Source organism: Tachyglossus aculeatus, chromosome 2 (assembly GCF_015852505.1).
Source record: "Tachyglossus aculeatus isolate mTacAcu1 chromosome 2, mTacAcu1.pri, whole genome shotgun sequence".
NCBI lineage: Eukaryota > Metazoa > Chordata > Mammalia > Monotremata > Tachyglossidae > Tachyglossus > Tachyglossus aculeatus.
Window position 1 is genome coordinate 129,540,795 of NC_052067.1, and position 25,830 is coordinate 129,566,624.

At 47.3% G+C, this 25,830-nt stretch overlaps 1 protein-coding gene and 1 non-coding gene across 2 annotated transcripts in view; both read left to right on the plus strand.

Annotated features, from left to right (window-relative positions):
- The first annotated feature begins 1,439 nt into the window (after positions 1-1,439).
- Positions 1,440-25,830, plus strand: part of CLN5 (CLN5 intracellular trafficking protein) — a 35,667-nt gene continuing 11,276 nt past the window's right edge. Inside the window, exons 1-2 of the mRNA XM_038763023.1 lie at positions 1,440-1,603; positions 22,274-22,439. Of these exons, the coding sequence (XP_038618951.1) occupies positions 1,440-1,603; positions 22,274-22,439 (330 nt within the window). The remainder of the gene's footprint in view (positions 1,604-22,273; positions 22,440-25,830) is intronic.
- Positions 15,771-15,843, plus strand: TRNAF-GAA. The gene has a single exon. It is a non-coding gene; the product is annotated as a tRNA-Phe (tRNA).

The window sequence follows — 25,830 nt, forward strand, 5'->3', positions numbered from 1 at the left end:
AAGCGCTTGGGAAGGACAAGTCGACAACATGAGTGGGCGGGGCCGTGGAGGGGAGGGACCAATGGGAGGAGGGGCCCGGAGCAGTGGGCGGGGCCCGGGAGGGGAGGGACCAATGGGAGGAAGGGGCCCGGAGCTGTGGGCGGGGCCCGGGAGGGGAGGGACCAATGGGAGGAAGGGGGCCGGGGAGTGGGCGGGGCCAATAGTGTGAAGGAATGAATAGAAGGAATGAGAGGGGTCAGGAGTGGGCGGGGCCCGGGGAGGGGAGAGACCAATGGGAGGTGGGGCCCGGGGGAGTGGGCGGGGCCCGGGAAGAGATGGGCCAATCGTAGGTGAGGCCCGGGCCGTGGAGGTGGGGGACCAATGGAAGGTGGGGCTCGGGGGAGTGGGCGGGGCCCGCGAGGGGAGGGACCAATGGGAGGCGGGGCCCGGGGAGTGGGCGGAGCCAATAGTGCGAAGGAATGAATAGAATGAAGGAGAGGGGTCAGTAGTGGGCGGGGCCAATAGTGTGAACGAATGAAAAGAATGAATGAGAGGGGTCAGTAGTGGGCGGGGCCCGGGGAAGCGGGCGGGGGCGAGGCCCGGGAGGAGAGGGGGGGCCAGTAGTAGGCGGGGCCGTGGAGGGGCGGGGCCCGGGAGGAAAGGGGCCAATGGCGGGCGGGCCCCTGGGGAGAGGGCGGGGGCCGGAAGGAGAGGGACCAATGGGGGGAGGGGCCGGGGAAGAGCGGGGCCAATGGCGGGCGGGGCTCGGGGAGTGGGCGGGGCCGCGGATGGGCGGGACCAATAGTGGGCGGGGCCCGGTAGGAGAGGGACCGATGGTGGGCGGGGGCCGGGGGAGTGGGCGGGGCCCGGGAACAGCGGGGCCAATGGCGGGCGGGGCTCGGGAGGAGGGGGCAATAATGGGCGGGGCCGTGGGGAGTGGGCGGGGCCGTGGAGGGGAGGGACCAATGGGACGAGGGGCCCAGGGGAGTGGGCGGGGCCCGGGAAGAGAGGGGCCAATCGTAGGCGGAGCCCGGGGAGTGGGCGGGGCCAATGGTGTGAAGGAATGAATAGAATGAAGGAGAGGGGTCAGGAGTGGGCGGGGCCGTGGAGGGGAAAGACCAATGGGAGGAGGAGCCATGAGCAGTGGTCGGGGCCCGGGAAGAGAGGGGCCAATCGTAGGTGGGGCCCGGGGAGTGGGCGGGGCCAGTAGTGTGAAGGAATAGAATAGAACGGATGAGAGGGGTCAGGAGCGGGCGGGGCCCTGGGGAGTGGGCGGGGCCCGGGAGGAGAGGGGGGCCAGTAGTGGGAGGGGCCGTGGAGGGGCGGGGCCAATAGTGGGCGAGGGCCTCTGGGAGTGGGCGGGGCCCGGGAGGAGACGGGCCAATGGCGGGCGGGGCTCGGGCCGGTGGGCGGGGCCGGGAGGGGAGGGGAAGGGAAGGGCTGTGTGCGCGTGCGCGGCGATGGCGCCTCCGGCTACGGGTCCGGGTCCGTGGGCGGGCCTGTGGCTGGGGGTCCTCCTGGCGGGGGTCTCGGGGCGGGCGTCGCCCCCTGGCGGCCTCGGCGGGGACGGCAGCGGGAGCGGGAGCGGCAGCGCCCCCCGGCGGCAGTGGCCCGTGCCCTACAGGTGAGTGCCGCGCACGGCCCCGCCCCGCCCCCAGCGGCCGACGGAGGAAGGACAGGGACGGGGCGGCCAGCCGCAGGCCCCGCCCCCCACCCAGAGCCTCCAAGAAGAGAAAGAAGAATTAGCATCATTAGTATAATAATAATAATAATCATCATCATCATCATCATCATCATATGTTATAAGGGCTTACTAGGTGCCAAGCACCGTTCTAAGCACCAGGGAAGGTTACCAGGTGATCAGGTTGTCCCCCGGGGGGCTCACAGTCCCCATCCCCATTTGACAGATGAGGGAACTGAGGCACAGAGAAGTTGTGACAATAATAATAATAATGATGATGACATTTATTAAGCGCTTACTAAGTGCAAAGCACGAGGGAACTGAGGCCCAGAGAAATTGTGACTTAATAATAATGATGATGATGACATTTATTAAGCGCTTACTAAGTGCAAAGCATGAGGGAACTGAGGAGGCCCAGAGAAGTTGTGACTTAATAATAATAATGATGACATTTATTAAGCGCTTACTAAGTGCAAAGCACGAGGGAACTGAGGCCCAGAGAAGTTGTGACTTAATAATAATAATAATGATGATGACATTTATTAAGCGCTAAGTGCAAAGCATGAGGGAACTGAGGCCCAGAGAAGTTGTGACTTAATAATAATGATGAAGATGACATTTATTAAGCGCTTACTATGTGCAAAGCCCTGTTCTAAGCGCCCGGGAGGTTACGAGGTGATCAGGTAGTCCCCCGGGGGGCTCACAGTCTCCATCCCCTTTTGACAGATGGGAGAACTGAGGCACAGAGAAGTTAAGTGACTTAATAATAATAATAATGATGATGACATTTATTAAGCGCTTACTATGTGCAAAGCCCTGTTCTAAGGGCCGGGGAGGTTACGAGGTGATCAGGTTGTCCCCCGGGGGGCTCACAGTCTCCATCCCCATTTGACAGAGGAGAGAACTGAGGCACAGAGAAGTTAAGTGACTTAATAATAATAATGATGATGATGGCATTTATTAAGCGCTTACTAAGTGCAAAGCACGAGGGAACTGAGGCCCAGAGAAGTTGTGACTTAATAATAATGATGATGATGACATTTATTAAGCGCTTACTAAGTGCAAAGCATGAGGGAACTGAGGAGGCCCAGAGAAGTTGTGACAATAATAATAATGATGATATTTATTAAGCGCTTACTAAGTGCAAAGCATGAGGGAACTGAGGCCCAGAGAAGTTGTGACTTGATAATAATAACGACGATGACATTTATTAAGCGCTTACTATGTGCCAAGCACTGTTCTAAGCGCCGGGGAGGTTGCGAGGTGATCAGGTTGTCCCCCGGGGAGCTCACAGTCTCCATCCCCATTTGACAGATGAGAGAACTGAGGCACAGAGAAGTTAAGTGACTTAATAATAATGATGATGATGACATTTATTAAGCGCTTACTATGTGCCAAGCACTGTTCTAAGCGCCGGGGAGGTTACGAGGTGATCAGGTTGTCCCCCGGGGGGCTCACAGTCTCCATCCCCATTTGACATCATCATCATCAATCGTATTTATTGAGCGCTTACTGTGTGCAGGGCACTGTACTAAGCGCTTGGGAATGAATGAATGAATTTATTTTATTTGTACATATGTATTCTATTTATTTTATTTTGACAGATGAGAGAACTGAGGCACAGAGAAGTTGAGACAATAATAGTAATGATGATATTTATTAAGCGCTTACTAAGTGCAAAGCATGAGGGAACTGAGGCCCAGAGAAGTTGTGACAATAATAATAATGATGATGACATTTATTAAGCGCTTACTAAGTGCAAAGCCCTGTTCTAAGCGCCGGGGAGGTTACGAGGTGATCAGGTTGTCCCCCGGGGGGCTCACAGTCCCCATCCCCATTTGACAGATGAGGGAACTGAGGCACAGAGAAGTTAAGTGACTTAATAATAATAATAATGATGATGGCATTTATTAAGCGCTTACTAGGTGCAAAGCACGAGGGAACTGAGGCCCAGAGAAGTTGTGACTTAGTAATAATAATGATGATATTTATTAAGCGCTTACTAAGTGCAAAGCATGAGGGAACTGAGGCCCAGAGAAGTTGTGGCAATAATAATAATGATGATATTTATTAAGCGCTTGCTAAGTGCAAAGCACGAGGGAACTGAGGCCCAGAGAAGTTGTGACTTGATAATAATAACGATGATGACATTTATTAAGCGCTTACTATGTGCAAAGCACTGTTTTAAGCGCCGGGGAGGTTACGAGGTGATCAGGTTCTCCCACGGGGTGCTCACAGTCTCCATCCCCATTTGACAGATGAGGAAACTGAGGAGGCCCAGAGAAGTAGTGACTTAATAATAATAATGATGATGATGACATTTATTAAGCGCTTACTAAGTGCAAAGCATGAGGGAACTGAGGCCCAGAGAAGTTGTGACTTAGTAATAATAATGATGATATTTATTAAGCGCTTACTAAGTGCAAAGCATGAGGGAACTGAGGCCCAGAGAAGCTGTGACAATAATAATTATGATGATATTTATTAAGCGCTTACTAAGTGCAAAGCACGAGGGAACTGAGGCCCAGAGAAGTTGTGACTTGATAATAATAACGATGATGACATTTATTAAGCGCTTACTATGTGCAAAGCACTGGTCTAAGCGCCGGGGAGGTTGCGAGGTGATCAGGTTGTCCCACGGGGGGCTCACAGTCTCCGTCCCCATTTGACAGATGAGGGAACTGAGGCCCAGAGAAGTGAAGTGACAATAATAATAATGATGATATTTATTAAGCGCTTACTAAGTGCAAAGCACGAGGGAACTGAGGCCCAGAGAAGTTGTGACTTGATAATAATAACGACGATGGCATTTATTAAGCGCTTACTATGTGCAAAGCACTGTTCTAAGCGCCGGGGAGGTTGCGGGGTGATCAGGTTGTCCCCCGGGGGGCTCACAGTCTCCATCCCCATTTGACAGATGAGGGAACTGAGGAGGCCCAGAGAAGTAGTGACTTAATAATAATAATAATAATGATGACATTTATTAAGCGCTTACTAAGTGCAAAGCATGAGGGAACTGAGGCCCAGGGAAGTTGAGACAATAATAATAATGATGATATTTATTAAGCGCTTACTAAGTGCAAAGCATGAGGGAACTGAGGCCCAGAGAAGTTGTGACTTAATGATAATGACGATGATGACATTTATTAAGCGCTTACTATGTGCAAAGCACTGTTCTAAGCACTGGGGAGGTTGCAAGGTGATCAGGTTGTCCCACGGGGGGCTCACAGTCTCCATCCCCATTTGACAGATGAGGGAACTGAGGCACAGAGAAGTTGTGACAATAGTAATAACGATGATGACATTTATTAAGCGCTTACTAAGTGCAAAACCCTGTTCTAAGCGCCGGGGAGGTTACGAGGTGATCAGGTTGTCCCCCGGGGGGCTCACAGTCTCCATCCCCATTTGACAGATGAGAGAACTGAGGCACAGAGAAGTTAAGTGACTTAATAATAATAATAATGATGATGGCATTTATTAAGCACTTACTAAGTGCACAAAGCACGAGGGAACTGAGGCCCAGAGATGTTGTGACAATAATAATAATGATGATGACATGTATTAAGCACTTACTAAGTGCAAAGCACTGTTCTAAGTGCCGGGGAGGTTGCCAGGTGATCAGGTTGTCCCACGGGGGGCTCACAGTCTCCATCCCCATTTGACAGATGAGAGAACTGAGGCCCAGAGAAGTTGTGACTTAATAATAATAATGATGGCATTTATTAAGCGCTTACCATGTGCAAAGCACTGTTCTAATTGCTGAGGAGGTTACAGGGTGATCAGGTTGTCCCACGGGGGTCTCACAGTCTCCATCCCCATTTGACAGATGGGAGAACTGAGGCACAGAGAAGTTGTGACTTAATAATAATAATAATAATGATGATGGCATTTATTAAGCGCTTACTAAGTGCAAAGCATGAGGGAACTGAGGCCCAGAGAAGTTGTGACTTAATAATAATGATGAAGATGACATTTATTAAGCGCTTACTATGTGCAAAGCCCTGTTCTAAGCGCCCGGGAGGTTACGAGGTGATCAGGTTGTCCCCCGGGGGGCTCACAGTCTCCATCCCCATTTGACAGATGGGAGAACTGAGGCACAGAGAAGTTAAGTGACTTAATAATAATAATAATGATGACATTTATTAAGCGCTTACTATGTGCAAAGCCCTGTTCTAAGCGCCGGGGAGGTTACGAGGTGATCAGGTGGTCCCCCGGGGGGCTCACAGTCTCCATCCCCATTTGACAGATGAGAGAACTGAGGCACAGAGAAGTTAAGTGACTTAATAATAATAATGATGATGATGGCATTTATTAAGCGCTTACTAAGTGCAAAGCACGAGGGAACTGAGGCCCAGATGACAATAATAATAATGATGATATTTATTAAGCGCTTACTAAGTGCAAAGCATGAGGGAACTGAGGCCCAGAGAAGTTGTGACTTGATAATAATAACGACGATGACATTTATTAAGCGCTTACTATGTGCCAAGCACTGGTCTAAGCGCCGGGGAGGTTGCGAGGTGATCAGGTTGTCCCCCGGGGAGCTCACAGTCTCCATCCCCATTTGACAGATGAGAGAACTGAGGCACAGAGAAGTTAAGTGACTTAATAATAATGATGATGATGACATTTATTAAGCGCTTACTATGTGCAAAGCACTGTTCTAAGCGCCGGGGAGGTTACGAGGTGATCAGGTTGTCCCCCGGGGGGCTCACAGTCTCCATCCCCATTTGACATCATCATCATCAATCGTATTTATTGAGCGCTTACTGTGTGCAGAGCACTGTACTAAGCGCTTGGGAATGAATGAATGAATTTATTTTATTTGTACATATGTATTCTATTTATTTCATTTTGACAGATGAGAGAACTGAGGCACAGAGAAGTTGAGACAATAATAGTAATGATGATATTTATTAAGCGCTTACTAAGTGCAAAGCATGAGGGAACTGAGGCCCAGAGAAGTTGTGACAATAATAATAATGATGATGACATTTATTAAGCGCTTACTATGTGCAAAGCCCTGTTCTAAGCGCCCGGGAGGTTGCGAGGTGATCAGGTTGTCCCCCGGGGGGCTCACAGTCTCCATCCCCATTTGACAGATGAGGGAACTGAGGCACAGAGAAGTTGTGATGTAATAATAATGATGATGATGGCATTTATTAAGCACTTACTATGTGCAAAGCACTGTTCTAAGCGCTGAGGAGGACACAAGGTGATCAGGTTGTCCGATGGGGGGCTCACAGTCTTAATCCCCATTTTACAGATGAGGGAACTGAGGCACAGGGAAGTTCAGTGACTTGCCCAGAGTCACACAGCAGACAAGTGGCGGAGCCGGGATTTGAACCCACGACCTCTGACTCCAAAGCCCGGGCCCTTTCCCCTGAGCCACGCTGCTTCCCAATATAATAATAATAATGATGGCATTTATTAAGCGCTTACTATGTGCAGAGCACTGTTCTAAGCGCTGGGGTAGATCCAAGGTAATCAGGTTGTCCCGCATGGGGCTCACAGTCTTCATCCCCATTTTACAGGTGAGATAATAATAATAATAATAACAATAATAATAATAATAATAATGGTATTTGTTAAGCGCTTACTATGTGCCAAGCACTGTTCTAAGCCCTTCGGGGGGGGGGGATACAAGGTGATCAGGTTGTCCCTCGTGGGGCTTACAGTCTTCATCCCCATTTTACAGATGAGATAATAATAATAATAATAATAATAATAATAATAATAATAATAGTATTTGTTAAGCACTTACTATGTGCCAAACACTGTTCTAAGCCCTGCGGGGGGGGGGGGGGGGATACAAGGTGATCAGGTTGTCCCTCGTGGGGCTCACAGTTTTCATCCCCATTTTACAGATGAGATGATAATAATAATAATAATAATAATAATAATAATAATAGTATTTGTTAAGCGCTTACTATGTGCCAAGCACTGTTCTAAGCCCTTTGGGGCAGGGGGGGGATACAAGGTGATCAGGTTGTCCCTCGTGGGGCTCACAGTCTTCATCCCCATTTTACAGATGAGATAATATTATTTATTATTTATTAAATATTTATTTATTTATTTTATTTGTACATATCTATTCTATTTATTTTATTTTGTTAGTACGTTTGGTTTTGTTCTCTGTCTCCCCCTTTTAGACTGTGAGCCCACTGTTGGGTAGGGACCGTCTCTATATGTTGCCAACTTGTACTTCCCAAGCGCTTAGTACAGTGCTCTGCACACAGTAAGCGCTCAATAAATGCGATTGATGATGATGATGATAATAACAATAATAATAATAATAATGATGGTATTTGTTAAGCACTTACTATGTGCCAAGCACTGTTCTAAGCGCTGGGACAGGGGAATACAAGGTGATCAGGTTATCCCATGTGGGGCTCACAGTCTTCATCCCCATTTGACACATGACGATAATAATAATAATAATAATGGTATTTGTTAAGCGCTTACTATATGTCAAGCACTGTTCTAAGCGCTGGAGTAGATCCAAGGTGATCAGGTTGTCCCACGTGCGGCTCCCAGTCTTCATCCCCATTTGACAGATGAGGGAACTGAGGCACAGAGAATAATAATGATGGCATTTATTAAGCGCCTACTGTGTGCCAGGCACTGTTCTAAGCGCTGAGGGGGATACAAGGTGATCAGGTTGTCCCACGGGGGGCTCACAGTCTTAATCCCCATTTTACAGATGAGGTAACTGAGGCACAAAGAAGTGAAGCGACTTGCCCAAAGTCACCCAGCTGACAAGTGGCGGAGCCGGGGATTTGAACCCATGACCTCTGACTCCAAAGCCCGGGCTCTTTCCACTCAGCCCCGCTGCTACTCCTGTGGAAAGCGCTGTGCTAAGCGCTGGGAAGGATACAAGGTGATCAGGTTGTCCCACGGGGGGCTCACAGTCTTCATCCCCATTTTACAGATGAGGGAACTGAGGCCCAGAGAAGTGAAGTGACTTGCCCAGAGTCACACAGCTGACTTGTACATATTTACTAGTCTATTTATTTTGTTAACGATGTGCATTTAACATTAATTCTATTTTTTCTGACGACTTGACACCCGTCCACATGTTTTGTTTCGTTGTGTGTCTCCCCCTTCTAGACCGTGAGCCCGTTGTTGGGTAGGGACCGTCTCTCTATGTCGCCGACTTGCACTTCCCAAGCGCTTAGTACAGTCCTGTGCACGCAGTAAGCGCTCAATAAGTACGACTGAATGAATCAATGAATGTACATATTTTTATTTTATTTATTAATCATGGGTATATAGCTTTAATTCTATTTATTTTTTTGCTATTGATGTCTGTCAATAGCAAAAAAATAGCAGTCTCTTAGACTGTGAGCCCACTGTTGGGTAGGGACTGTCTCTATGTGATGCCAATTTGTACTTCCCAAGCGCTTAGTACAGTGCTCTGCACATAGTAAGCGCTCAATAAATATGATTGATTGATTGATTGATTGCTTGTTTTCGTTGCCTGTCTCCCCCCTTCTAGACCGTGAGCCCGCTGTTGGGCGGGGACCGTCTCTAGATGTTGCCGACTTGTCCTTCCCAAGCGCTTAGTACAGTGCCCTGCACACAGTAAGCGCTCAATAAATACGATTGAATGAATGGATAATACAACAATGAAGAGACACATATTCGCTGCCCACAGTGAGTTTAATAATAATAATAATAATGGCATTTGTTAAGCGCTTACTATGTGCAAAGCACTGTTCTAAGCGCTGGGGAGGTTACAAGGGGATCAGTCTCCTTGACTGAGGAACAGTGCTGTGCACATAGTAAGCGCTTAACAAATGCCATTATTATTATTAGTAGTAGTAGTACAGTAATTGGCACACAGTAAGCGCTCAGTAGACTGTGAGCCCCCTGTTAAGTAGGGACCGTCTCTCTATGTTGCCAACTTGTCCTTCCCAAGCGCTTAGTACAGTGCTCTGCACACAGTCAGCGCTCAATCAATACGATTGATTGATTGATTGATTAAATACAACTGAATAAATGAACAAACACAGGATTAGGCAGCAGCAACTGAACACTAGGATGGCGAAAGCCATTTTCTTCCTCCTCCTTTACCTCACTCCCGTCTTCCTCCCTGCCCCACTTCCCCTCCCCGCCCCTCCTAATTCACTCATTCCGTACTATTTATTGAGCGCCGACTGTGTGCGGAGCGCTGTACTAAGCGCGTGGGAAAGTACAGTGCAGCAATAGAGACAGTCCCTGCCCACAACGAGCTCACAGTCTGTGATAATAATAATAATAATAATGGCATTTGTTCAGCGCTTACTATGTGCAAAGCACTGTTCTAAGCGCTGGGGAGGATACAAGGTGATCAGGTTGTCCCACGGGGGGCTCCCAGTCTTCATCCCCATTTTGCAGATGAGGGAACTGAGGCGCAGAGAAGTGAAGTGACTTACACAAAGTCACACAGCGGACAATTGGTAGAGCAGGGATTTGAACCCCTGACCTCTGACTCCCAAGCGCATGCTCTTTCCATTGAGCCACTCTGCTTCTCTAATTATTATTATTATTATATTAATAATAATAATGATGACGATGGTATTTGTCAAGCGCTCCCTAGGTGCAAAGCATAATCATAATATGACATAATCGTGTCGTAAGCCCAGCCTGACCACTGCATCAGCCTCTTCACGGGTCTTCTTGCCTCCAGTCTATTCATTTATTCATTCATTCATTCATTCATTCAATCGTATTTAGTGAGCACTGTACTAAGCGCTTGGGAAGGACAAGTTGGCAACATATAGAGACGGTCCCTACCCAACAACGGGCAGCATTCTGCTGCCTGGCTCATTTCTCTAAAATACGATTCCACACGCAATGGAAAGAGCCCGGGCTTCGGAGTCAGAGGTCATGGGTTCAAATCCCGGCTCCGCCAATTGTCAGCTGTGTGACTTTGGGCAAGTCACTTCACTTCTCTGGGCCTCAGTTCCCTCATCTGGAAAATGGGGATGAAGACTGTAAGCCCTCCTCAGGACAACCTGATCACCTTGTAACCTCCCCAGCGCTTAGAACAGTGCTTTGCATACAGTAAGCGCTTAATAAATGCCATTATTATTATTATTATTATTCCTTAAAATCCTCCAGGAGTTGCCCATTCCTCTCCAAGGAAAGGAGAAACTCCTGACCACCGACTGGAAGCCACTTGATCGCCTCTCTCCCTCCTGCTTATCCACTCTCTCCCAGGGCACGCCAGATCCTATTCCTTGGACCTCTTAACCCAACTTACTCATCATCATCATCATCAATCGTATTTATTGAGCGCTTACTGTGTGCAGAGCACTGTACTAAGCGCCTGGGAAGTACAAGTTGGCAACATATAGAGACAGTCCCTACCCAACAGTGGGCTCTCAGTCTAAAAGAACTCACCAGATCCTTGTTCTCGTCCTTGTTAGAGAAGCAGCTTGGCTCAGTTGAAGGAGCCCGGGCTTTGGAGTCGGAGGTCATGGGTTCAAATCCCGGCTCCGCCAACTGTCCGCTGTGTGACTTGGACAAGTCACTTCACTTCTCTGGGCCTCAGTTACCTCATCTGGAAAATGGGGGTTAAGACTGCGAGCCCCCCGTGGGACAACCTGATTGCTTTGTAACCTCCCCGGCGCTTAGAACAGTGCTTTGCACATAGTAAGCGCTTAATAAATGCCATTATTATTGCCATCTCTATATCATCATCAATCGTATTTATTGAGCGCTTACTATGTGCAGAGCACTGTACTAAGCGCTTGGGAAGTACAAATTAGCAACATATAGAGACAGTCCCTACCCAACAGTGGGCTCACAGTCTAAAAATGTTGCCAACTTGTACTTCCCAAGTGCTTAGTACAGTGCTCTGCATACAGTAAGTGCTCAATAAATACGATTAATTGATTGATTGATATTATTATTATTATTCATCTCCGCTACTACCAACTCTTTCTCTGCGCTGGCACTCCCCTCCACTCCGATTTGTCGGACTACAGCTCTCCCCCATTAGATTAAATTTTTATTGACTTAAATTGAATTCTCCCAAGCTTGACCTAAACCCTCTCCTCCCCTTGACTTCCCATCATTCATTCATTCATTCAATCGTATTTATTGAGCGCTTACTGTGTGCAGAGCACTGTACTAAGCGCTTGGGAAGTGCAAGTTGGCAACATCTAGAGACGGTCCCTACCCAACAGCGGGCTCACAGTCTAGAAGGGGGAGAGTGTGCAGAGCACTGTACTAAGCGCTTGGGAAGTCCAAGTTGGCAGCATATAGAGACGGTCCCTACCCAACAGCGGGCTCACAGTCTAGAAGGGGGAGACAGACAACAAAACAAAATGTATTAACAAAATAAAATAAATAGAATAGTAAATATGCACAAGGAAAATAAATAGAGTAATAAATCTGTACAAACATATATACAGGTGCTGTGGGGAGGGGAAGGAGGGAGGGTGGGGGGGATGGGGAGGGGGAGAGGAAGAAGGGGGCTCAATCTGGGAAGGCCTCTTGGAGGAGGTGAGCTCTCAGTAGGGCCTTGAAGGGAGGAAGAGAGCTAGCGTGGCGGATGGGCAGAGGGAGGCCATTCCAAGCCAGGGGGAGGACGTGGGCCGGGGGTCGACGGCGGGACAGGCGAGAACGAGGCCTAACGGTGAGGAGGTTAGCGGCAGCAGAGGAGCGGAGGGGGCGGGTTGGGCTGGAGAAGGAGAGAAGGAAGGTGAGGTAGGAGGGGGCGAGGGGATGGACAGCATTGAAGCCGAGAGTCAGGAGTTTTTGCCTGATGCGTAGGTTGATTGGTAGCCACTGGAGATTTTTGAAGAGGGGAGTAACATGTCCAGAGTGTTTCTGGACAAAGACAATCTGGGCAGCGGCGTGAAGTATGGATTGAAGTGGGGAGAGACAGGAGGATGGGAGATCAGAGAGGAGGCTGATGCAGTAATCCAGTCGGGATAGGATGGGAGTTTGAACGAACAGGGTAGCGGTTTGGATGGAGAGGAAAGGGCGGATCTTGGCGATGTTGTGGAGCTGAGACCGGTGAGACTGTAGACAGCATCACCGCTCTCCTGGTCTCACAAGCCTGCGGCCTTGGCGTTTTCCTTGACCATCCATCACCTTCAACCCAAATAGTCGATCTGTCACCAAGTCCCATCAGATAATAATAACTGTGGTATTGGTTAAGCGCTTACTATGTGTCAGGCACTGTACCGAGTGCCCGGGTGGATACTTTCATTCATTCAATCGTATTTCTTGAGCACTTACTGTGTGCAGAGCACTGGACTAAGCGCTTGGGAAGTACAAGTTGGCAACATCTAGAGACGTTCCCTACCCAACAGCGGGCTCACAGTCTAGAAGGGGGAGACAGAAAACAAAATAAAGCATATTAACAAAATAAAATAAATAGAATAAATACGTACAAATAAAATAAATAGAGTAATAAATATGTACAATCATCATCATCAATCGTATTTATTGAGCGCTTACTACGTGCAGAGCACTGTACTAGGGGCTTGGGAAGTACAAGTTGGCAACATATAGAGACAGTCCCTACCCAACAGTGGGTTCACAGTCTAAAAGGGGGAGACAGAGAACAAAACCAAACATACTAACAAAATAAAATAAATAGAATAGATATGTACAAGTAAAATAAATAGAGTAATAAATATGTACAACCATATATACATATATACAGGTGCTGTGGGGAAGGGAAGGAGGTAAGATGGGGGGGATGGCGAGGGGGACGAGGGGGAGAGGAAGGAGGGGGCTCAGTCTGGGGCACCGAGCAAATCGGGTTGGACACAGTCCCCGTCCCATGCGGGGCTCAGCGTCTTAATCACCATTTTACAGATGAGGTAACTGAGGCACAGAGAAGTGGAGCGATTTGTGCTCTGCAATCAATCAATCAGTCGCATTTATTGAGCGCTTACTGTGTGCAGAGCACTGGACTAAGCACTTGGGAAGGACAAGTTGGCGACATATGGGTAGGGACTGTCTCTATGTTGCCAATTTGTACTTCCCAAGCGCTTAGTCCAGTGCTCTGCACATAGTAAGCGCTCAATAAATACGATTGATGATGATATAGAGACGGTCCCTACCCAACAGTGGGCTCACAGTCTGCACAAAGTAAGCGCTTAACAAATGCCATTATTATTATTATTATTATTTGCCCAAGGTCACACAGCAGACAAGTAGAGGAGGCAGGATTAGAACCCACAACCTTCTGACTCCCAGCCCCGTGCTCTAGCCATTAGGCCGTCAGTCCCATCTTCACATCTCTGGAGTCCTCCCTGAGGGGGGGGACGCGGAAGGTCGGGGTCCCTGCGCTCCCGGGAACGCGCTCTATCCAAGCCCGGCTCCTCAACTCGTCTGCTCTGTGACCTTGGGCAAGTCACTCCTCTGGGCCTCAGTTCCCTCATCTGGAAAATGGGGATTAAGACTGAGCCCCACGGGGGACAACCTGACTACCTTGCATCTGAGAGCCCGTTGTTGGGTAGCGACCGTCTCTATATAATAATAATAATAATGATGATGATGGCATTTGTTAAGCGCTTACTATGTGCGAAGCACTGTTCTAAGCGCTGGGGGGATAGAAGGTGATCAGGTTGTCCCACGGGGGGCTCACAGTCTTCATCCTCATTTTACAGATGAGGGAACTGAGGCTCGGAGAAGTGAAGTGACTTGCCCCGTGGGCTAGAGAAGCAGCGTGGCTCAGTGGAAAGAGCCCGGGCTTTGGAGTCAGAGGCCGTGGGTTCGAATCCCGGCTCCGCCACATGGCTGCTGTGTGATCTTGGGCAAGTCACTTCACTTCTCAGAGCCTCAGTTACCTCATCTGTAAAATGGGGATGATGACTGTAAGCCCCATGTGGGACACCCTGATCACCTTGTATCCCCCCAGCGCTTAGAACAGTGCTTTGCACATAGTAAGCGCTTAGCAAATGCCATTATTATTATTATTATTATTATTATTATTACTTGCCCAAGGTCTCTCCTCTCCCCCTCCTCCCCTTCTCCATCCCCCCCGCCTTACCTCCTTCCCTTCCCCACAGCACCTGTATATATGTATATATGTTTGTACGTATTTATTACTCTATTTATTTTACTTGTACATATCTATTCTGTTTATTTTATTTTGTTAATATGTTTTGTTTTGTTCTCGGTCTCCCCCTTCTAGACTGTGAGCCCGCTGTTGGGTAGAGACCGTCTCTATATGTTGCCAACTTGGACTTCCCAAGCGCTTAGTCCAGTGCTCGGCACACAGTAAGCGCTCAATAAATACGATTGATTGATTGATTGATTGATGTGGCGGAGCCGGGATTCAAACCCATGACCTCTGACTCCAAAGCCTGTGCTCTTTCCACCGAGCCACGCTGCTTCTCAATTTGCCGACTTGGACTTCCCAAGCGCTTAGTACAGTGCTCTACCTATAGCCCGCCACCCTAACTCCTTCACGCTCAATAAATGCCACTGATTGATTCCTAATATCCAACCTCAGCCCTTAAGCATATTTATTGAACACTGACGCTCATTTTTACATGTGTGTTTCATAAGTGCTTAGTACAGTGCTCTGCACACAGTAAGCGCTCAATAAATACGATTGTTGTTGATTTGAGCACTGTATGGCCTGGCGGATAGAGCTTGGGAGTCAGAAGGACACGGGGTCTAATTCCGGCTCTGCTGCTTCTCTTGCTGTGTGACTTTGGGCAAGTCACTTCACTTCTCTGTGCCTCAGTTCCCTCACCTGTAAAATCAATCAATCAATCAATCGTATTTATCGAGTGCTTACTCACTGTACTAAGCGCTTGGGAAGTACAAGTTGGCAACATCTAGAGACGGTCCCTACCCAACAGTGGGCTCACAGTCTAGAAGGGGGAGACAGAGAACAAAACCAAACATACTAACAAAATAAAATAAACAGAATAGATAGGTACAAGTAAGATAAATAAATAAATAGAATAATAAATATGTACAAACATATATGGGGGGATTAAGACTGTGAATCCTCTGTGGGACAAGGACTCTGGGCAACCCGACTGCCTCGTATCTACCCCAACGCTCAGTACAGTGCCTGGCACATAGTACGGGCTTATCAAATACCATAATCATCGTTATTATTATTATTATTATTACTAATCACGGGGCCGAAATAGCTCAGTAGGGAGAGCGTTAGACTGAAGATCTAAAGGTCCCTGGTTCGACCCCGGGTTTCGGCACCGTCTAGACTGTGAGCCCACTGTTGGGTAGGGACCGTCTCTATATGTTGCCAACTTGGACTTCCCAAGCGCTTACTACAGTGCTCTGCACACAGTAAGCGCTCAATAAATACGATTGAATGAATGAATGAATCACTTGGGAGAGAACAAGACTGTGAGCCCGTTGTTGGGACTGTCCCTATATGTTGCCGACTTGTACTCCCCAAGTGCTTAGTACAGTGCTCTGCACACAGTAAGCGCTCAATAAATGCGATTGAATGAATGAATGAATGCTCTGCACCCAGTAAGCGCTCGATAAATACGATTGAATGAATCCAATATGCTACCACAGTCATTCATTCGTTCAATCGTATTTATCGAGCGCTGGCTGGTGCAGAGCACTGTACTAAGCGCTTGGGAAGTACAAGTTGGCAACATATCAGTCCAAGCAGTCACCGAATCAATCAATCATATTTATTGAGTGCTTACTGTGTGCAGAGCACAGTACTAAGCGCTTGGGAAGTACAAATTGGCAACATATCAGTCCAAGCAGTCACCAAATCAATCAATCAATCAATCATATTTATTGAGCGCTTACTCTGTGCAGAGCACTGTACTAGGCGCTTGGGAAGTACAAGTTGGCAACATAGTCCAAGCAGTCACCGAATCAATCAATCAATCATATTTATTGAGCGCTTACTGTGTGCAGAGCACTGTACTAGGCGCTTGGGAAGTACAAATTGGCAACATATCAGTCCAAGCAGTCACCGAATCAATCAATCAATCGTATTTATTGAGCGCTTACTGTGTGCAGAGCACTGTACTAAGCGCTTGGGAAGTCCAAGTTGGCAATCCCACCCTAGCTACTGCAACAGCCTCCTTGCTGACCTCCCTGCCTCCTCCACTCTTCTGCCTGGCTCATTTTGCTAAAAAAAATTCTTCCTCGCCCATCTTCCCACAACTGTGTGCTCTGCACACAGTAAGCGCTCAATAAATACGATTGATTGATTGATTGATTGATTGATCTTCTCACTCCTCGAAAACGTCCACTGGTTGCCCGGCCATCTCCATATTAAGCAGAACCTCCTCCCCATCAGCCTTCAGACCCTTTCAACTCCCTAAACCCTATTCATTCAATCGCATTTATTGAGCGCTTACTGTGTGCAGAGCACTGGACTAAGCGCTAAGCCCTACTTGTCCTCATTCTGCTCTCCCTTTGGTCCTTTAGCCCGCTGTTGGGTAGGGACCGTCTCTCTACGTTGCCAACTTGTACTTCCCAAGCGCTCAGTACAGTGCTCTGCACACAGTAAGCGCTCAATAAATACGATTGAGAGGCAGCGTTGCTCAGTGGGAAAAGCCCGGGCTTTGGAGTCACAGGTCGTGGGTTCGAATCCCCACTCCGGCCACATGCCTGCTGTGTGACCTTGGGCAAGTCACTTCACTTTTCGGAGCCTCAGTTACCTCATCTGGAAAATGGGGATGATGACTGTGAGCCCCACGCGGGACAACCCGATCACCTTGTATCCCCCCAGCGCTTAGAACAGTGCTTTGCACATAGTAAGCGCTCAATAAATACGATTGAGAGGCAGCGTTGCTCAGTGGGAAAAGCCCGGGCTTTGGAGTCAGAGGTCGTGGGTTCGAATCCCCACTCCGGCCACATGCCTGCTGTGTGACCTTGGGCAAGTCACTTCACTTCTCGGAGCCTCAGTTACCTCATCTGGAAAATGGGGGTGATGACTGTGAGCCCCACGCGGGACAACCCGATCACCTTGTATCCCCCCAGCGCTTAGAACAGTGCTTTGCACATAGTAAGCGCTTAACAAATGCCATTATGATGATGATGATGATGATTGATTGATTGATTGATTTAATTCTAACCTATTCACTGAGTCTCGCTCTCATCTCTCTTGCCCTTTTGCTCTCTGCCTCTTTCCGGCCCGGAACTCCCACGTACTTCTCCTCTGGTAGACCTATTGAAAACCACTCCGTGTTTGAAGCTGTTATTAAAATAATAATAATAATAATAATAATAATAATGACATTTATTAAGTGCTTACTATGTGCAAAGCACTGTTCTAAGCACTGATCCCTGTTCTAAAATCACCTGCCAGCTCCTCCAGGGAGCCTTCCCTGCCTAATCTTATCTCCTCCCCATATGATGAGTTTGACTAAAGCATCAGTCGCCTCCTTGCCGACTCCCCCGCCTCCAATCAATCAATCAGTCAATCGTATTTATTGAGCGCTTACGGTGTGCAGAGCACTGTACTAAGCGCTTGGGAAGTACAATTTGGCGACATATAGAGACAGTCCCTACCCAACAGCGGGCTCACAGTCTAGAAGGGGGAGACAGAGAACAAAACCAAACATACTAACAAAATAAAATAAATAGAATAGATATGTAAATAAATAGAATAGCCTCCAGTTTCTCCCCACTCCGGTCTGTACTTCACTCTGCCTCCCGGATCATTTTTCTAAAAAAAAAAACAAACCCCCAAAACCGTTCAGTCTACTCCTCCCAGCTCCTCAAGGACCTGCAGAGCTGTCGTCCATTCACCACCGCATCAACGTCCGTTGTTGGGCAGGGACCTGTGGCTCAATGGAAAGAGCCCGGGCTTTGGAGTCAGAGGTCATGGGTTCAAATCCTGGCTCCGCCAATTGCCAGCTGTGTGACTCTGGGCAAGTCGCTTCACTTCTCTGTGCCTCAGTTACCTCATCTATAAAAGGGGGATTAAGACTGTGAGCCCCCCGTGGGGCAACCTGATCACCTTGTAACCTCCCCAGCACTTGGAACAGTGCTTTGCACACAGTAAGCGCTTAATAAATGCTATCATTATTATTATCTGTTGCCGATTTGTACTTCCCAAGCGCTTAGTACAGTGCTCTGCACACAGTAAGCGCTCGATAAATACGAATGAATGAACGAATGAACGAACGTCCTTACCAATCAATCAAACGAGCAATGGCAGAGCGATGTACCAAGCGCTTGGGAGAGGACAATTCATCATCATCATCATCAATCGTATTTATTGAGCGCTTACTATGTGCAGAGCACTGTACTAAGCGCTTGGGAAGTACAAATTGGCAACATATAGAGACAGTCCCTACCCAACAGTGGGCTCACAGTCTAAAAGGGGGAGACAGAGAACAAAACGAAACATACTAACAAAATAAAATAAATAGAATAGATATGTACAAGTAAAATAGAGTAATAAATATGTACAAACATATATACATATATACAGGTGCTGTGGGGAAGGGAAGGAGGTAAGATGGGGGGGAATTCAATAGAAGTCTCTCCGTTCTACTTTGCTCATTCATTCAATCGTATTTATTGAGCGCTTACTGTGTGCAGAGCACTGTACTAACCCTTGATCATCTACACAATGGAGCCTCGCACTCTGCTCCTCTAATGCCAACCTACTCTCTGTAGCTCCATCTTGCCCCACTGCCCATCCCACTGACCTGTGAGCCCGTCTTCTAGACCGTGAGCCCGCTGTTGGGTAGGGACCGTCTCTGTATGTTGCCAACTTGGACTTCCCCAGCGCTTAGTACAGTGCTCCGCACACAGTAAGCGCTCAATAAATACAACTGAATGAATGACCTCCCTTCCAAGCCCTACTGAGAGCTCACCTCCTCCAGGAGGCCCTCCCAGACCGAGCCCCCTTTTTCTTCTCCTCCTCCCCATCCTCCCTGCCCTACCTCCTTCCCCTCCCCACAGCACCTGTATATCTGTTTGTACAGATTTATTACTCTATTTATTTTACTTGTGCATATTTACTCTTCTATTTATTTTGTTAATCATCATCATCATCAATCGTATTTATTGAGCGCTTACTCTGTGCAGGGCACTGTACTAAGCGCTTGGGAAGTACAAATTGGCAACATCTAGAGACAGTCCCTCCCCAACAGTGGGCTCACAGTCTAAAAGGGGGAGACGGAGAACAAAACCAAACATACTAACAAAATAAAATAAATAGAATAGATATGTACAAGCAAAATAAATAAATAATGATGGGCCTAGAGCTTTAATTCAATCAATCAATCAATCGTATTTATTGAGCGCTTACTATGTGCAGAGCACTGTACTAAGCGCTTGGGAAGTACAAATTGGCAACACATAGAGACAGTCCCTACTCAACAGTGGGCTCACAGTCTAAAAGGGGGAGACAGAGAACGGAACCAAACATACCAACAAAATAAAATAAATAGGATAGAAATGTACAAGTAAAATAAATAAATAAATAAATAAATAAATAGAGTAATAAATATTTGTTCTGATGACTTTGACACCTGTCTACCTGTTTTGTTTCGTTGTCTGTCTCCCCCTTCTAGACTGTGAGCCCGTTGTTGGGTAGGGACTGTCTCTATTATTATTTATAATAATAATTTATATCATTATAATTTCTATATATAATAATAATAATGAATTTATTATTCAATAAATACGATTGAATGAATAAATGAATGACCTGAAACTCCCCTTTTCTCCCCTTTTATGTATGACGGCCCACCACTTTTCAAAGCCCTGTTAAAATCACATCTCTTCCAGTGGCCTTCCCCAACTAAGTCCTCATTTTTCTCTGCCCCCTCTCCCTTCCGTGTTGTCAGGGCACTTGACTCTATAACCCTTAAGCTCTGAAGCAGCGTGGCTCAGTGGAAAGAGCCCGGGCTTTGGAGTCAGAGGTCATGGGTTCAAATCCCGGCTCCACCAATTGTCAGCTGGGTGACTTTGGGCAAGTCACTGAACTTCTCTGTGCCTCAATGACCTCATCTGTAAAATGGGGATTAAGACTGTGAGCCCCCTGAGGGACAACCTGATCACCTTGTAACCTCCCCAGCGCTTAGAACAGTGCTTTGCATATAGTAAGGGCTTAATAAATGCCATTATTATTATTATTATTATCATCACCCCAACTTCAGGGCCACAGCACTGCTATTTATTTTAATTCATCTTCTCTACACTGTAAGCTCAGTGTGGGCAGGGATCGTGTCTACCAACTGTTGGACTCTCCCAAGCATTTAGTACAGTGCTCGACCCCCAATAAGTGCCCAGTAAATACCACTAATTGACTCCCCCTTTTAGACTGTGAGCCCACTGCTGGGTAGGGACTGTCTCTATATGTTACCAACTTGTACTTCCCAAGCGCTTAGTACAGTGCTCTGCACACAGTAAGCGCTCAATAAATACGATTGATGATGATGATGACGATGATTGATATTTCCCTCTTTACTGAGTCACCTACACATTTGATTCCTCAAACCCTTTGCACTGAAGTCCTCACCTCACCCCCTCGCTCCTCGGTATTTATATTATTATCATTATGATGATGATGATTATTGTATTTTAAGCGCTTATTGTGTGTCAAGCACTGTTCTAACTGGGGTAGACTCAAGTTAAATTGGACACAGTCATTCATTCATTCAATCGTATTTATTGAGCGCTTACTGTGTGCAGAGCACTGGACTAAGCGCTTGGGATGTCCAAGTTGGCAACGTATAGAGACGGTCCCTACCCAACAGCGGGCTTATAGTCTAGAAGGGGGAGACAGAGAACAAAACAAAACATATTAACAAAGGAAAATAAATAGAATAAATATGTACAAATAAAATAGAGTAATAAATATGTACAAACATATATACATATATACAGGTGCTGTGGGGAGGGGAAGGAGGTAAGGTGGGGGGATGAGGAGGGGGCTCAGTCCAATATATACATATCATTATACTCAATCGTATTTATTGAGCGCTTACTGTGTGCAGAGCACTGTACTAAGCACTTTTTTTACCAAGCTACTCAATTGCTTCCCTTTCTTGAAATGTATTTTAATGTCTGGCTTCCCCACTAGATTGGAAACTCGTTGAGGGCAGGATTATGCCTAATAATTCTATGTAACAGAATAAGAATAATATTAATGATGATGGCATTTGTTAAGCACTTACTATGTGCAAAGCACTGTTCTAAGCGCTGGGGGAGGTTACAAGGTGATCAGGTTGTCCCTCGGGGGGCTCACAGTCTTCATCCCCATTTTACAGATGAGGGAACTGAGGTTCAGAGAAGTGAAGTGACTTGCCCAAAGTCACCCAGCTGACAGTTGGCGGAGCCGGGATTTGAACCCATGACCTCTGACTCCAAAGCCCGGGCTCTTTCCACGGAGCCACGCTGCTTCTCTAACCACTTCCAGAACCAAGTGGAAGTGGTTTGTAATGAAATATAAAAGAGTTCTTAGTTAAAGCCAGTGAATTTATGCTCCAAAGGTTATTGTCTTTTAGACTGTGAGCCCACTGTTGGGTAGGGACTGTCTCTATGTGTTGCCAATTTGTACTTCTCAAGCGCTTAGTACAGTGCTCTGCACATAGTAAGCGCTCAATAAATACGATTGATTGATTGATTGTGGGGTACCAGTTTAAGCCCCTTCATTTCAAACTAATCTTTTCTTTTTTCCATAAAAAGGCGCTTCGATTTCCGTCCTAAACCTGATCCTTACTGTCAAGCTCTTTATACTTTCTGTCCAACTGGCTCCCCCATGCCAATAATGAGAGAGGATGACGTCATTGAAGTCTTCCGATTGCAGGCTCCCGTGTGGGAATTCAAATACGGGGCTCTCCTCGGACATTTGGTAAGGAATGACTTATTCGGTCACTTGGTTTCATTCTGCCTCGGGAAATGTAAAGTCGGTTTTATTTTAAAGTTGGCTTACCAACTTGTGTATTCTTTCCCAGCGCTTGGTACGGTGTGGCTCAGTGGAAAGAGCGCAGGCTTGGGAGTCAGAGGTCATGGGTTCAAGTAAAGTAACCTGCCCAAGGTCGCACAGCAGACGAGGGTCAGAGCTGGGGTTAGAAACTGGGTGCTTTGATCCCCTGGCACGTGCTCTATTAGGCTACGCTGCTTTTCAATCAATCAATCAATCAATCAATCAATCAATCAATCAATCGTATTTATTGAGCGCTTACTGTGTGCAGAGCACTGTACTAAGCGCTTGGGAAGTCCAAGTTGGCAACATATAGAGACGGTCCCTACCCAACAGTGGGCTCACCCCATGACTACGATACATAGAATCTGGGGAGGTGTCATGAACTGATGGCTGACATTGTTTTGTTGTCTGTCTCCCCCTTCTATAGGGGGAGGGACCACCTCTATATTCATTCAATCGTCTTTATTGAGCGCTTACTGTGTGCAGAGCACTGTACTAAGCGCTTGGGAGGTACAAGTTGGCAACATCTAGAGACGGTCCCTACCCAACAGCGGGCTCACAGTCTAGAAGGGGGAGACAGACAACAAAACCAAACATGTTAACAAAATAAAATAAATGGAATAAATATGTACAAGTAAAATAAATAGAGTACATACATATATACAGGTGCTGTGGGGAGGGGAAGGAGGTAAGGTGGGGGGAATGGGGAGGGGGAGAGGAAGGAGGGGGCTCAATGTGGGAAGGCCTCCTGGAGGAGGTGAGCTCTCAGTAGGGCTTTGAAGGGAGGAAGAGATGGTGGATGTGCGGAGGGAGGGAATTCCGGGCCAGGGGGAGGACGTGGGCCGGGGGTCAATCAATCAATCAATCAATCAATCGTATTTATTGAGCGCTTACTATGTGCAGAGCACTGTACTAAGCGCTTGGGAAGTACAAATTGGCTACACATAGAGACAGTCCCTACCCAGCAGTGGGCTCACAGTCTAAAAGTGGGTCGACGGCGGGACAGGCGAGAACGAGGCCCGGTGAGGAGGTTAGCGGCGGCGGAGGAGCGGAGGGTCCGGGCTGGGCTGTTAGAAGGAAAGAAGGGAGGTGCGGTAGGGCTCACAGTCTTAATCCCCATTTTCCAGATGAGGCAACCGAGGCACAGAGAAGTTGCGTGACTTGCCCAAAGTCACCCAGCTGACAGTTGGCAGAGCCGGGATTAGGACCCATGACCTCTGGGATCTCTGACTCCAAAGCCCGGGCTCTTTCCACTGAGCCATGCCTGAGAGTTCCAGTTGTCCCAATAAAGGAACAAAGTAATGGAACAAGCGCTTAGTACAGTGCTCTGCACATAGTAAGCGCTCAATAAATACGATTGATTGATTAATGAAGTAGGTAGCCGGGAAGCCAGAGTATAACACAATAGAGTTGGTAGACTGTGCAGATCAAGCTCTAGAGCAGAAAACTAACAAATTACATTTAAACCTGTTGTCAACATAGCCTACATTTCCCTGTCTCACAACCCAGACACATTTTTGAGGAAGATGATACCTATAATAATGATGGCGTTTGTTAAGCGCTTATTATGTGCAAAGCACTGTGCGTCCTGGGCACTCTAGGCTCAAATACTTGTATGGACTCGTTAAAGCAAAAAGTGGCTACCAACTAGTACTTCCATCTTACAATTATGCTACCGAGTTTTTCGCCTGATCCCATTCCAGAAATCTCATTTAGAGAAGCCGCGTGGCTCAGTGGAAAGAGCCCGGGCTTTGGAGCCAGAGGTCACGGGTTCAAATCCCGGCTCCCCCAATTGTCAGCTGTGTGACTTTGGGCAAGTCGCTTCTCTAGGCCTCAGTTCCCTCATCTGTAAAATGGGGATGGAGACTGTGAGCCCCCTGTGGGACAACCTGATCACCTCGTAACCTCCCCAGCCCTTAGAACAGTGCTTTGCACGGAGTAAGCGCTTAATAAATGCCATCATTATTATTATTTAATCATCATCATCATCAATCGTATTTATTGAGCGCTTACTATGTGCAGAGCACTGTACTAAGCGCTTGGGAAGTACAAGTTGGCAACATATATAATCAGTCCCTTTAAAGCATTTTCATCCGCAAGGTCTTCAGCTGTGATTTCACCTTCACGCAGTGGGAGGAAGCATGGTCTGGTGTGACCTTGGATAAGTCACTTCACTCTTCCGGACCTTAGTTTCCTCATCTTCAAAATGGGGATGCGATACCCGGTCTCTTTCCTACTTAGACGGTGAGCCCCATGTGGGACTTGATTATCTTGTATCTACCCTAGTGCTTAGTACAGTGCTTTGGCACATAGTTAAGTACTTAGCAAATACTATTATTGTTATGATTCTTCTTCTCATTATCCTGTACACAGCAGGCACTAGTGCTGTTGAATGATTCTGGGGTTTTTTTGTTGGTTTATTAAGCACTTACCATTTGTCAGGCACTCTGCTGACCGCTGGTGCGGTTAGATGATTTTGTTGTTATTTGGGGTTATTTTGGGGTTTTTTTAAATCGCATCTGTTGAGAACTCACTATTTGTCAGGCGCTCTGTTGGGCACTGTACTAAGCGCTGGGGTAGATGCAAGCTAATCAGGTTGGACACGGTCCCCGCCCCACACGAGGCTCAAAGTCTTCATCCCCCTTTTACAGACGAGGTCACCGAAGCCCAGAGAAGTCAAGTGACGGGCCCAAAGTCGCCCAGCGGACAAGGGGCGGAGCCGGGATTAGAACCCAGGCCCTTCTGACTTCCAGCCCTCTCCGTGCTCTATCAATCAATCAATTGATCTCTTACTGTGTGCAGAGCACTGGACTAAGCGCTTGGGAAGTACAAGTTGGCACCATATAGAGACGGTCCCTACCCAACAGTGGGCTCACAGTCTAAACGGGGGAGACAGGGAACAAAACCAAACATACTAACAAAATAAAATAGAATAGAATAGATATGTACAAGTAAAATAAATAAATAAATAGAGTAATAAATATGTACAGACATATATACATGTGCTGTGGGGAAGGGAAGGAGGTAAGATGGGGGGATGGAGGGGGGACGAGGGGGCCACTATCCACTCGGCCACGCTGCTGCTCCATGGTTGAAGGAAACCTGGGTCCAGCCCTCTCCGTGCTCTATCAGTCAATCAATCAATCGTATTTATTGAGCGCTTACTGTGTGCAGAGCACCGTATTAAGCGCTTGGGAAGTACAAGTTGGCAACATATAGAGACGGTCCCTACCCAACAGTGGGCTCACAGTCTAAAAGGGGGAGACAGGGAACAAAACCAAACATACTAACAAAATAAAATAAATAGAATAGATAT